At 39.8% G+C, this 14010-nt stretch overlaps 1 protein-coding gene across 1 annotated transcript in view; it reads right to left on the bottom strand.

Annotated features, from left to right (window-relative positions):
• Positions 1-239: 239 nt before the first annotated feature.
• The window catches only part of MUC5AC (mucin 5AC, oligomeric mucus/gel-forming), a 71892-nt gene continuing 58121 nt past the window's right edge, over positions 240-14010 (bottom strand). The window contains exons 36-49 of the mRNA XM_060276363.2: positions 13805-14000; positions 12691-12869; positions 12054-12123; positions 11752-11849; positions 10533-10564; positions 9902-10079; positions 8823-8927; positions 7659-7699; positions 6284-6406; positions 6069-6164; positions 4567-4686; positions 3323-3374; positions 2341-2452; positions 240-1535 (exon numbers count right to left, since the gene is read on the bottom strand). Of these exons, the coding sequence (XP_060132346.2) occupies positions 1283-1535; positions 2341-2452; positions 3323-3374; positions 4567-4686; positions 6069-6164; positions 6284-6406; positions 7659-7699; positions 8823-8927; positions 9902-10079; positions 10533-10564; positions 11752-11849; positions 12054-12123; positions 12691-12869; positions 13805-14000 (1655 nt within the window). The 3' untranslated portion in view covers positions 240-1282. The remainder of the gene's footprint in view (positions 1536-2340; positions 2453-3322; positions 3375-4566; positions 4687-6068; positions 6165-6283; positions 6407-7658; positions 7700-8822; positions 8928-9901; positions 10080-10532; positions 10565-11751; positions 11850-12053; positions 12124-12690; positions 12870-13804; positions 14001-14010) is intronic.

Genomic DNA, 14010 nt, shown 5'->3' with positions numbered 1-14010 from the left:
ATATTTGGGTGAGCAGTGACCAATATGCGAACTGGTCCAGTTGACATCTGAGCTATGGGTGTCTGGCATAACAGCTATGGCAGAATTGTGATCACGTGTACTGCTATGCCAGTATTGTGGTCATTATATTTCTGAGGGAAAACAGTGGCTGCTGGTCAACCTGAATGACACATTGAATTGGTGTACGTCACAAAGGCAGATCAGAGTAGTAAAATAAATAAATTAAATGACACAAAAGGTGCAAAATGCTAAAATTTTATTAATCATTGAAACTCTTCTCTTTAAGAAACAAATAAAAACAGCAAAAGGTAAAGATATCCCTCAACCAGGCATCATTTGACAGATGGTGCTAATAGAGAAGAAAATAGTCTATTTTCCAGAAACAAATAAATAGTAATGGTACAACGTTAAAAAATAATTCATTGTCCTAGAGCAAAATTTATATTATTGATATTTACTACTTTGGTTTAAAAAGTTCTTCATATGACCAGTCAGCAAATATATCTATATATCTTATGTTCATTTTGTAAACATTTATATTTTTTAAAAATCCAGATCTTCATATAATTAATATGCTGATGATATCATGTAAACAGTCTTCTTCTGCAGCAGCCATACTTCATGGGGAGTTTTTTTGCACAAAAATAGATCTACAAATAATATCTGAGTATTATAGCCCCACAGCCTTTGAGAGGTTGAAGTTTGTAGAAGGAGGAACTTGGGGAAAAAACACAAAAAAGGCTGACCAAGTTATGAAAGTGAGATCTAACTTTTGCAAAGGTGATGGAGAACAGGCCATGTTGACCAATGGAACTGAAATGGAACTGGACACTATGAGTAGCTCTTTCTGCTCCAGAGTTATGGCTGGCTTGTGCTACTTGGTGGTGGAAATTCTTCTGGATGTATTAGAAATGCCAGTGTTAATGCTTTGTTAATATTGGCATCATAACGTCACAAGAGTTCAAGCTAAAGTCCACCCTAACCTTTTATCATGCCAAATACTTTCCTCTCCAAGTTATTTGTAACTGCACAGTGTAGTCTCACAAAGGCCTTGCCCCAAGAAAAGTGTCACCTAGAATTTCTAATTGTTTGGCACCCCAAAGAAAAGAAAATACTTTTCTGCCAAGAGTAGATTTAGAAGAAGAAAAATTCATCTGTATGTTCATGTTGCTGCATTGGATACTTTTTATTTCAAAACAGCAAGATTCATTTTAATTTATCTTCTGTTAATTATTGGTGTTGGTCATTTAAAAAATGTCTAGGTCAGTCCTGGCTCCTGTTTTTATTTCTGGCCAAGCTGCTGTTCTTCTTGCTGCTGCTGCTGCTGCTGCTGCTGCTGCTGTTCTTGCTCTCCTGGTGTTGGGCTGGGCTTCACATCGCATTGATTGCTCACACAATCACATGCGTCAACATGGATGTATGAATATTCAATGGTGGAGCGATCAGGGCATATCAGTGTCACTTGCCTCTCGCTGGTTTTGCTTTCCTTACAGCATGTGCATGTGTGATCCATTGTGTTAGCCTCAGAAGAGTATCTAAGAGAAAACGAAGAAGACTTTAGCTGCTGCAGAATCAAGTCCACCACTCACACCAACACGCAGTGTCATCATTCCGCTTTTGTTTGTATCGGAAGCAATCAGTCTGACATGGTACATTTAGAATAGATTGTAAATAGCTTTCACAATAAAAGCATTAAAGATAAGATGGTTTGGAGTGTCGTTGCTCTAGGGTAGCCAGCAACCGCCCTGACAAAACTTATATGCAAATTGCGAGATCACAATATAATCTATCACACTGCCTCCATGCTTTGAAAAGTGGGTATAGTCCCTGGGCCAACCTCCCTCTATCATACCATTTAATATTAGCAAGTCCTTCTGCCTTACAACTTGGGCTAAACAAAGCCCTGAATAATTACATCTATGATCTTTAGATAGACGGGAGGTTCCCCTGGCTAAGAAAATACCTGGTTCCAGAATCTGATTGTAATGGGTATACAAATTTACATCGTTTACTCCCATACGTGCGTTAAAATCCCCTGCAATGATAAACACTGCAGTAGGATATAGGGATTCCAGGGATTCTATATAATTCTCTAGGTCTGTCCATATAGCATTTACAGTAGGTTTTTTTTTTTACAAGAAAGTGAATTGCCTGATGTTAGCTGTCAAATGAGTACATAATTGAGCTCAAAAATGAAGTGTTCTGCTTCCCAGCACAATTTTCCATGTCTTGCTAACCTGGACTTCAACTGAATGACCCCTGGACTATTTATTGAGTGTTAGAGTTTGAGAGTGAAAGTTGTTCCCCGGGGGAGGCAGCAATGCCCACTTTTCTACTTACATTGAAGAACTGCCGCAGTGGCCTTCGCAGTACCGTAATTCGACAGGTTCAGTAGCTTCACATCCATTATGTCTGATGAGACTTGTGATGTTCTTTGGATTACAATCTCCCGCTGTGAGAAGGGAGAACAACCAAAAACAAAAACCATCATGACTGTGTGCTCACAAATACTGCCTAACAGAAGACTGAGTAGGGTAAGGTGGTGTGTGTGTGCGCACGTGCAAACTGTCAAAAATGGCAATGAAAAGGGAATTCTAGGTCCAGGGCTTTTTTTCCAGCCGGAACGCACTGGAACTCAGTTCCAGCCCCTCTCAGGTGAGCACCATTGCCATTATAAGAGAACAAGGGAGGCATTCCTGCTGAGTTCTGGCACCTCTTTTTCTAGAAAAATAGCCCTGGGTTGTTGTTGTTTAGTTGTTTAGTCATGTCCGACTCTTCGTGACCCCATGGGTACGTTCATCATAATCAGAACCCAATTCTTGACACACTGGAATGTCAGTAAGGGAGGAAAGGACATGATAAACTCCTGTACTGATCTAGTCTAATGCCACTAGTATGTTTTGACAAAGAAGCCTGTGCTATACATTTGACCACAAAGACTTATTGTTCCACAGTACTAGTCTCCATGCTTGCACCTATGCTGCAAAGGTGCAGAGGGAAATCTTAGCAGTTTCTCTTTGCACAGCTAATTTATTGGCTCACTTCCCGCCCAATTGTAGCAAATATAGGCAAAAACACAGTCTACTGGAGGGGTGTGGAACTTTTGTTTGTTTTTTCTGTAGAGGGCCTTTTCCCCTCAGGCATAATCCGCTGGAACCACATATTGGTGGTATTGGGCCAGAGTCGAGTGAAATTAAGTTATGGACCACATGAAATAAGGATGTGCGCAGATAATGCCACAGATTGCCCACCCCCTGCTCTAGTACATTGTGGGATTTTTTTTGCTGTGCAGGCTTATTTTAACAATTTTGTCGGAACTTACGTGGAGGTCCGCACACCTTGCAGCAGCCATCTTCACTCAGTCTCACATTCTCCTGAAAAACCAAAATAGATTAGATGAATTTAAAGATACCTAAACAATTATTATTCTCTGAACAAATACAGTTCCTTTGTGGCCACGAGAGACCCACACCATCAGGACTGAACAAAGGCAGGTAAACAATATTTGGGCCCATAGACTCCAAAGCACATTGTCTCCCACAATACAGTTAATGCCATCTATTACTTTTAACCACTCTAATTGTGATGCTTGAAGATTTTTATTGGGCTGCATTTTTAAGCACTAATGCAAAGATTAGAACATAGATAGCATTCATTTTTTGCAGTTTTCTGAATTGTGATGCATTTCTGCACTTAAAAAACAATGTAAATGTATATTTCAGGTTAGAATATGTACAAAAATGTTTATGTGCACATTTGGGGTAAATTAATCCCTCAATGAATAATTCATAACCTGTTTATTAGAAGTTATATCTTAGATCTCTTACTGTACACAGCATTGCCAACTATTATACAATTCTGTGTAGTAATGCTCCTATTCTCTCTTGCTTGATATTTTGCTTCATCTTATTTACTCTCCTCAGACCATCTAAGTTCCTTTTGTTTTGATTTTATGTGATATTTGTTGTATTGTTGTATCATTGAAATTTAATATTTTTTATGAAATGCATATAAAAGTAAAATGTATATAAAATATTGTATACCTTTGTGGGGAAAATGCATATTTGCATGTGTTTAATAATGATGATTATGATGATGATGACGACAACAACAACAATCATAATAATCTACTTTTTTAAAAATTCCCTCCCCCCAATAATAATCCACTTGATGCAGAATCAGGATGAAACACTTATTAAAGAATACATGTGAAACTGACATGGACCAAAATTAGCCCTAAACAACAATTATATAACTACATGAGTATTTCATCAAGCCATTACAGTATCTAGTGAATCACACTTCTCATATTGCATTAAATAAAGTAGGGAACCGAAGAGATATATGACCAGGAACTTGATAAGGGCCAAAGTCTGACTCTGTTAATTTAGGCTTGGTTTAGGACCCTTGTCTATCATAATAATTCCAAACTACCTAAACAAACCCATATGATTTATGCATTAAAAAAAAACATACCCTCATCCAGCTTTTCTTAGATAAACCCTGATCTCATGGAGTAGCTAATCTAACAGACACAAAGACTTTTGATTATATTGGTAAACTTACAGGTGGGCAGTTAAGTGGAGCGCAGGGTCTTTTGGTAGGGACAAGAATATACTGGTCCTCAACCAATTCACATTCATAAGTGGTGCAGTTGTTTCCTGGATGATGCCAAATCTCCCCAGGCTGAAAAAAGTCAGAGTTATAATTATATTATTAGAAGCTGACACATGATTTTTATGTCCTCCAAAGGGCTTTGATTGTATCACCAAGGCAATATAGATAGGGTAAAAAAGCAAAGGAAATTCATTATAAATTTACTATAAGGAAAGGTCCTTATTAAAACTATGTGGGAAAGAATATAACCTTCATATTCCCAGCTAGGTGAACTCAGCTCTACTGAGCTACCTTTATCAAACTATAACAAAACATGCCCTCTGCTTTTGCCATTTGTATTCATCATTGTGTATTCATCATTACACAGATGTCTTTGGTTGTCTCAAATGCACATATATACATAAAGCACACACACATTTTTTCTCTCTCCATGCCTATCTTCATGACAATCTGCACTGTGAAACAGTTCAGCATCACTTTGCTACATGCGACTTAATTGGCCTCCCTGACACAAGGATTTGGCCATATATGAAACCTTTAGCTCAGGCACGTGGAGTCGGAATTCTGCCCCCAAATACTCATGACTGCATTCTGACTCCAGAGAAACAGACTGTGCGATCAAATGTCTGAAGGCATAGCTTGGTCACATGTGGCATCTTACTTTCAAGCATTCTCTCTGGAGTGGGATTGGTTCAAGTGGTGGATGACCACGTTTCCCATACTTTATGGGGAAGGGCGGTAGGTCAATGGCAGAACATCAGCTGTGCACACAGAAGGCCACAGACTGAATCCCATGCATCTCCAAGCAGGGCTGAGGGAGAGCCCTGCCTGAAATTTTGCGTTTTTTTCCCCTAAGAAGGTTGGGAGAGAACATAGGCTGAGTGGTACCGAAAAAGGAAGAGAAATTCTGGAGAGCCAGTGAATTTAGACAATTCTGAGCTAGACAGACCAATGGTCACACTCAGTAGAAGGCAGTAGAAGGCTCCAGGTTGCAAGCCTAAGACTCAGGAGAGTCCTTGCTAATCAGACTAGGCAACACTAGGCTATATTCATTAATAAAGCTACTATAAAAACTACACTACAAATTAAAATAAGGCATCGGTATCTCCTTAACAAAATGCGGGGAGTCAGCGCAACATTGGCCTGCCAGGCTATATGGGCCAACCATCTGATGCTTCTTTTTTCTCCCTTTTTTCTATTTTTATACTGCACAATTCGTTTCACAAGCAAAAAAGATTTACACTAAAGATTTATACTCAAAATATTCAATGGAGCAGAAAAAAGGCAATGGTAAGAAAATATAACTATGGGCATTTAAATGCAGAACTATTAATTATTGCTTCAGTTAATATCATTCATGGCCTCTAGTAAATTTCCATTCCAAGCATGAGAAACACAAGTATGATAGAACATGAGATTGCATGTATGGGTATTCATAAAACATCAACTACCTTGATAACCTGAACACTGGGTCCCTCTTTCACAACACATGCTACCACTGAGCATTTACCACAGCATTGTCCAGGGATTTCCTTGTATTCATGGGCCTGTATTTGAGAAAATATGGAAAGAGATTCATAAGATCAAGGAGGTGAAATAGCTAGGTTTGCAGATAGATTCCTGAAAAGCTGGGAATTTAGAAAAACAGTTTGTAACACTAACTTACCACTGGGCAGTTTTTGTCACATACTTGTGACACACATTCCACCGTGTTTATTTGGCTTTCTGGATCTTGCTCAACAGAACATCTGCATGTTTCACAGACGCCTCTTGGAACAACTGCTCCAGGCTAAAGAAGGGCAGAGGAGAAATGGTGCTGAATAATTCTAAACTGTTTTCATAATTCAGAAATATCACAACTGTATGCAACTGGCCTTCCTCCAGTGACTGAAAGCCCATTGACCCAGTATAGGCTTCCATCAGTGTCATGAGCGGGGAGGTGATTCAGTGATTCTCTCTCCCGCTATAACTTCCTGCACCACTTGCCATGTTGTTCTGTGGGGTTCCCCAACCCTCTGAAGCAGATTTGGGGCTGGGGGGGAGGGGGCAACGTGGCAAAGTAGGAGGGGTAAACACTGTAATTTGCTTTTCTTTCTGTTCTGCTGACAGAAGCATCCACTAGATCATAGAGCTTTCTGTCAGTGAAGGATCACCAATTGGATGCAGCCTCTTCATTTAATCTTGAGTATACAAACTCATTTAATCCTAAAAATGCTTGGAAATGTGTGGATTGTCTTGCTTCATCTAGCTTTGAAAGAACCCCAGCAACCAGCAGGCCCCTTTTCAACTTATGAACCAAGGTTTTTTTTTCTTTCCACCAGGATGCATAAATGTTTCCATGAAAGGGGTATATTTATCTATGGGTTGTGGAAGGGATTTGGAATTGTTAATCTGGGATGAAAAAGACATGTAGGGTTTCTATTCCCTTCCTTTGATCTGAACTGATAGGCAACTTATTTAAAGGGAAAGAGTACTGCACCTTACTACAGGATACACTGAGAATTCTCTTGGATGCTAAAGTATTTCTACTGTGATATTTTATAATCCATAGTTTGAATCAAAGGAAGATATGCAGGGTTTTTCCAGTAACATGACAACTTCTAAAAGCTTTTCATGGAGGGCTAAACACACTCACTATTAATCCGCCTCAATCAGAGGCACCATCTTCTGAAGCATGTTGAGGGCAAAGATGCAATGTCCCGACATTGCGAGCACAACATCACACAACATCCTGACATTGTTCCATGCCCAACTCCACCAATATGGGGGCCCGGCCCCCTCAATAACAACAAAACACTGAGGGGGCCCACAGTGCTATGGCATCAATCATTTCTGTGCAGATCATTTTCTTAATAAATTATTTTATTTTATTTTTAAAATAATGCTTTATGTATATTTCTTTTGTTATTGGTTTGTGTAATCTAGTTTTGCTTTATATAGATTCAGATGTGGACTGTTTTTGTGAGCAAGTGATTTATACATTTACCAAATAAACAAACAAATTATTGCTTCTAGCATTCATTATTATAAAATGTACTTACTTTGTAGAATACGTCGTTGTCAATACAGCCCGGTATTTTCACTGTAAAACAGAAATGTGCAATGGCATAAATCACCAATTTTTCTTTTCATTGATAAGAATGGAATATTGCTGTGTACGCTACAGAGTATGCATTTTAAATGCATGTAAAACACATTCTCAGCCACAGACTCAAATAATCCTGGAAATGGTAATTTGTCAAGGATTCTGGGAATTGTAGCTCTGTGAGAGGTAAACTACTGTTACCAGGATGCATAGTGTGTCCAGAACCTTTGAAGGCAAACAAGGAAGTACCAATGTAGCTGTGATTCAAATGGTTTCTTGATGAGAGTGCAGTGGGTTCTTCCCTTAGAGTTGTTTGAGGAATTCAGTCTTTTGGGAAGTCCAATACAAGCTAACCTGATGTGGACCACACAGACTAATGCACAGATCAGAACTTAACTATCCACCAGATTTCAAACTTCACTAAAAGCCACAATGCAGTTCTCAGTAATTTGAATGTTTCAAAATATACATTTAAATACATATTTTGAGAGAAATATATATATCCTAAATAATATATGGTTTGGAAGAAAATTTGTTTAGTAAATGTAAACAGACATTTAAATTTGAACATTCATGGGGATTTCATCTGAAAAATGCAGATCAGCATGGAAATGGGATGGAATGGGTTTATGGGTACACACATGTGGACAGGAAGTGGATGGATCCACCCTAATGTCTTCTCCTAGTAACCATGTCAGGATCAAGTACACAAGCAGTAAGGATTCAACTTGAAGTTCTGCAAACCCTACCTTATGCAGGTTTGCAGAAATGTATGTGTATATGTCACAAAATATCCTCTCCCAAAAGAAAATCTTATAAAATAGCCCCATTGCAAAAGAAGCCCCAACAAAACCGGGACTTGCCAGCAGCAGCTTAATTGACCAGATCTATAACAAATTAAGCATCTGCTTCTTCAGAACAATTCCAGGATTCTTGCAACAGGAAATAAAAACAAAGAGGCAAAATGACCACTGAAATGCCAGCTCGTAGTATGGGAGGTAGGGATGGAATATGACTCATCTGGAGGGTGGGGAGTTGTAGAGAGAGAGGAAGAGAGAGGGAAGGGGGAAGGGAGATAAGTTTCAAATACTCCTGAGAAATGTCATGTTTCAGTTCTTACCACAAGTGGCTTTAATGCAGCAATCTCCTGGCAGCTTTTGTTGTTTTAATTCATATCCTACTGGACAGGTCTCAATGGATTCAGGACAGTAACTAGTGTTGCATACTATATAAGACAAAAAAAATTAAAAGCCATAAAAGAAAGTCAGGATATTTTCATTATAACAAGAACATACAGGGCATTTTTCAACACTCCAGTTATGTCCAGAAAAATATCTGCTTCGGTGTCTGAATAAGAGGTGTGAATCTCTACAGGATGTTTTCGGGCTCCAACTGCCAGACCCTGTGACCAATGGAGATGCAGTCTAGTAACAGCTGGAGGGCCACAGGTTGCCCTACTCTGCCCACCAGCACTCCTGTAGTATGGATAGATTAACCACTATGCCACATGATTTGCAGCACAGAGCTTCAGCCCAATTGTAGGACCTCCTGTGGTGTAATTAATGGGAATTTCCCTAAGTGAAAAAGGTACCCATTTGGAAGTGGTTGCTTTGAGCTATCCACAATGGATTACATCCAACATTGCCGAAGCAACTTTGCTGAAGCAGAAGTAAATTAAGCATAATGGACCTTTCCCTTTGCCTCCCCCCTCTTCAGTCCCCCGTACCCACACAAGCCTCTTAAGCCAAGAGGCTGAGAAGTGATAGCCTCTTCTACTAGACAGCATGGGATATGTGGGATAGTCACCTTGAAACTCACCGGGGGAAAGGACAGGTGTATGTATGTATGTATGTATGTATGTATGTATGTATGTATGTATGTATAAATAAGATTGTGTCATTTGCAGTTTCAGTAGGAGGAAAGAATCACCCAAAAATGGGCAGAGAAAACTAACATTGGTACAAGATTTCTCTTACTGGTTCTGGGTATTTCCACCCTCTCACTTCAGCCCCAGATAACATTGCCCATAGTATTTAGCAATCCCCCACCATCAGCCCCGGAAAAAGGCTTTTTAGGAGAATGCAGGAGGTAGAGAGGAAGGGAAGGGGAAGATCGGTTGTGTGAGCTGTCTTCTGCTCCTGCAGCACTGGATTGAAGCATGATATATTTTGTTTCAAACAGACAAGTGATTGTACTTACCACATTTCATTTGAGGACAGCATTTATCTTCAGGTGTTGTGACAATGACAGGCACAAAGCCTTCAAATTCACAGGGCTCTGGGACAGGTGTTGCACATATCTTTGGTGTACACTGCACTTTAAGAGTATATTTTTCACAAGTACACTCCTGGCAGTTGCTGGTCCATCTTGCTCCAGGCTGCAAAAAATTAAAAATAAATAAAAGGTATTGAAAAGAAAATAAGACTCATCATCCCTAAATTTGCCTTGTCAGAGATCATGTCAGAAAGAGTGCCATCAACATATATTAAGGCTGTAAATACTTAGCTGAGTAATCAGTTTAATTACTTACTCAATTATTTTTGACAAAAAGGGTGCCTCCAATAAATCAGCTGATTAAAGCCACAATAATTACTGTACAATCACTTGGGGGGGGGATGACGACGGCAGATGCATCTTAAAAGAGGCACTCTCTACTGGGTGAGACCTCTCGCCTTCTGTTCTGCTCAATTCACTACATCAGAGTTGCAGCGCCCCTAGGCTTGGCACCCAGCACAGGCGAACCAGTTGTGCTGCCCTGAATCGGCCTCTTCTCCCAACACCTTCTGAGGTGACCCATCCACATTTTATGAAGTATGTATATTTTAGTTACCTCTTTGGGCATCCCGTCTGGTCCAGTACAACCTGAAAGAAATGTAATAACAGAGATTTTTTGCACTGCTGTTCCTAAAGAGTCCTGGAGCAAATTTAGCTACCTGAGCAAACAGGCCACGGGGCAATCTGGCATTGTTATCTGGGTCAAAGGACAGTGAAAAGGTGCTGGGACTGTGAGGTGCTGTCGAGACAGAACTGTACCAGAAAGAACGACAAAAGTTCTTGTGGTGCCTTAAAGACTAAACAACTCTGTGGGAGGAATTCATCATAGTGCTAGTTAAGTCAGCACAAGCATTTCTTGACTCCTTCAGAGCCAGGTGCAGGGTTGCATGGAGGGAGGAGAAACAGGGAATGCCCTGCTGCGTTGGTGGAAGACCTTGTGCTAGGCTTCTGCTAGCATGGCTCGTTCATTGAATCCTGCCCGTTATTTATAATTATTTAAGCTGCTACAAGATTCTTCGGCTATTTTTGTTGCAACAGACTAACATGACTATCCCTCTGGAAGTTGGAACAAAATTAAAAGAATCCTTCCAGTAGCACCTTAGAGACCAACTAAGTTTGTCATTGGTATGAGCTTTTGTGTGCATGCACACTTCTTCAGATACACTGAAACAGAAGTCACCAGACCCTTATATATAGTGAGAGGGTGGGGAGGGGTATTACTCAGAAGGGTGGTGGGAAGGGGTGATTCGCTAATAGGTGTGGTGAACCTGTTGACGACTGTTAATGACTGCAATTGGTCTTACAGAAAAAGCAAGGGGTGAGATGGCTAAAAATAGCTTTATCATGTATATTGAGATAAGAATCCAATGTCTCTATTCAGACCAGGTCTCTCCATGGTTTTAAGTTTGGTAATAAGTTGCAATTCAGAAATAGACTGGAAAGAGAAGTTGCTGAATTGCAACTTATTACCGTGGATGTCATGTTTGAAGGATACATGAAAGTTCCTCATTGTATCTAAACTCCATTTCCTTCTGAAACTTGTGCAAGGTGACCACTGATCACATAGCATTCTCTTGAGTGATTATTACTGCTTGTTGAGTTACTCCTGGTGTTTCTGGAAATCACTTTCTTTTGGGTTTCTAAGGGTGCTTCTGTCTCCCTGCTGAGGCAACCTAGATTAAGCTCGCCTGAACTGCAGCTGAGGAACCCTCCACTCCATATAGTGTTGCTGCAGTGTGGTACCCTCTTCTGTCCTTGAAATAAAAAACACTTACCACATTTTTCTACACAGATATCATTGTAGGAGTTGAAGAGCTTGGTTCCAGGAGCACAGAAGCAACCTTCAACTATGCCAGTGCCATTATGACTAACCCTGCCGCAGAAAGAAAGCATGGGTTACGGTCATACAGCAACCTTTTGCAATGTAAACATTCAGCCTGTGCCTTGAATCATCAGCACTGTTAAGAGGGTGTTGGCTCTGAACTGAGTTCAAATCCAGCATGCTATTGACTACATAACACTGGCTCCAACAACTGGAGTAAAACAGACCTAAACAGAGATTCTGTTCTTTCCTTACCTATTATCACATGTGGGTGGGTTGATAGGTCCACATGGGTCATATACTTTGCCTTCAGGACAGCTGTATGCTAAACATGGTGAGAAAAATAAACCAAGGTGAACATAAAGACATACTTTGATACGCTTTACATTTACAGCTACTGCAGCTTCAGTATGACCTTCCCCACACTTTTCCTCTCCTTTTACTGGTAGTTAATTGTATGGGGCAGCCTCTTTGTTAAAAAGAAGCAAACAGAAACCAACACCCTAAAATTTCTAGCCACATTTCAACATGTTTAGTTGCCATATATTCTGCTTATATTCATATAATTGTTTTTATTAAATATGCTTCCTGTGAACATGATGGCAAATTCCTGTGATCATAAAGATAGAACACTATACTTAAATGAACCAGAAGGGCCCAGAGTCTAGATCTCATTTGGACATGTCCCCTTCTAAAGCCTCAGTAAATGAAGAGGTTCTCAAAGGCTGAGAATGTCCTCTCATCTGTATTTTAGTGATTAAACTACAATCTACTAAGATGGATCTATTTACAAAAATAAAATTGACTTTTGCAAATTATTTAATGAACAAGACTCCCATGGCTGTATAATTTGTGAAGAAGCTGTGGCATTGATTAACACTCCAGTACTTACGGCATGAACCATTAGTCTTCGCTCTCCAGTCAATGCAAACACCTTTAGTGGCACAGAGTGAAGCATATATCTCTAAGCCTGAACACTGCATGGTGGTATTGTCTATGTGGCAAGAATCAAAGGCGCAACCCTGGTGGAAGGGCTTTGGAGGTATAATTTGATGGCAATCAGAGAAGACTCTGTAAAAAAATATCAAAAAGATATGATAATCAGGGAAGACCCTGTAAAAGATATCATAAACACTTGACATGAACATACATTTCTGAATATGACTATTTTCACTTCTGGGATTTGAAGAGCTGGAAAACAGGATTTTTAAAAAAGGTTTCTCAGGACTGAATGTTCATCATGGTATAGAATTTCACGCACATGAAATTCAGCTTTCACTAATTTCAATTACAGCCGAAAAATATGACACAAAAGGGAATAGTAAGAATTGTATTTCCACCAGAATAAAATATAACCCATATTCACAACAGAAATGTAGCTTTCTGGAAGAAAGATGTGGTATGGTGCAAAACAAGTCTGCGTTAAATGCACAGCAAATTAGTTGATTGAATCAAAGGTCCCCCAAGAGCCTAAAAAAAAAGGGCTGTCGCAAGCCAACTTTCACATTTATAACAAAGTTTCACAAGCCAACTTTCCAATAACAGCAACAAGAATATTATAACTTAGGGTTGCCATACGTCCGGAATTTCCCGGATATAGCCGGGATTGGGTCAACAACATTTATTTCCAAATTTCTACTTTTTGAAATATGGCAACCCTATTATAACTGTAAATGGATTTTTTCAGTGAATTTGTAAGTTTGATATGCAGGCATGGAGAAATGTGAAGCTAGATGTGTTAAGACACACTCCGCCCCACAGACCTTTATAGTAAGAGGTAGGGCTGTCTAGAACTTGAGCTAAAGGGCCTTTTGTATAGCTGCGCTCTTGTACAGAGAAATCCCAAGCATGTTGGCTCAGAACTACATCCCTCTCTCTTCAGTAGAGCTGACCCTGAGGAAGTTGTGCATCAGACTTTAACATTATTTCCCCTTCCCCTTCCATAGGATACTTTTATTATATTATCTAAGCAGGAAGGCATACATTAGAACAACCTTCCAACTTACTCGCTCAAAATTATATCGCAAACAGAGGAAGGTGTGCAAGGTACTGCTGGTGTTGGTGTGATAGGAAGTACTGTTTTGTTATTGCAGTAGCTCTTATTTTCATCATTGACTTTCCAATGGGGAGCCATGTAGGGACAACTGGTTATCTCACCAGTTGGTAAGCGACATTCATCTTTTCTGTCATTTGTACAGGTACCTGGGGGGAA

The sequence above is a fragment of the Zootoca vivipara genome, chromosome 1, assembly GCF_965207765.1.
Source record: "Zootoca vivipara chromosome 1, rZooViv2.hap1.1, whole genome shotgun sequence".
NCBI classification, from domain to species: Eukaryota; Metazoa; Chordata; class Lepidosauria; order Squamata; family Lacertidae; genus Zootoca; species Zootoca vivipara.
The sequence above is the reverse complement of the archived record's forward strand: the minus strand, read 5'-3'. Positions and strand labels throughout refer to the sequence as shown.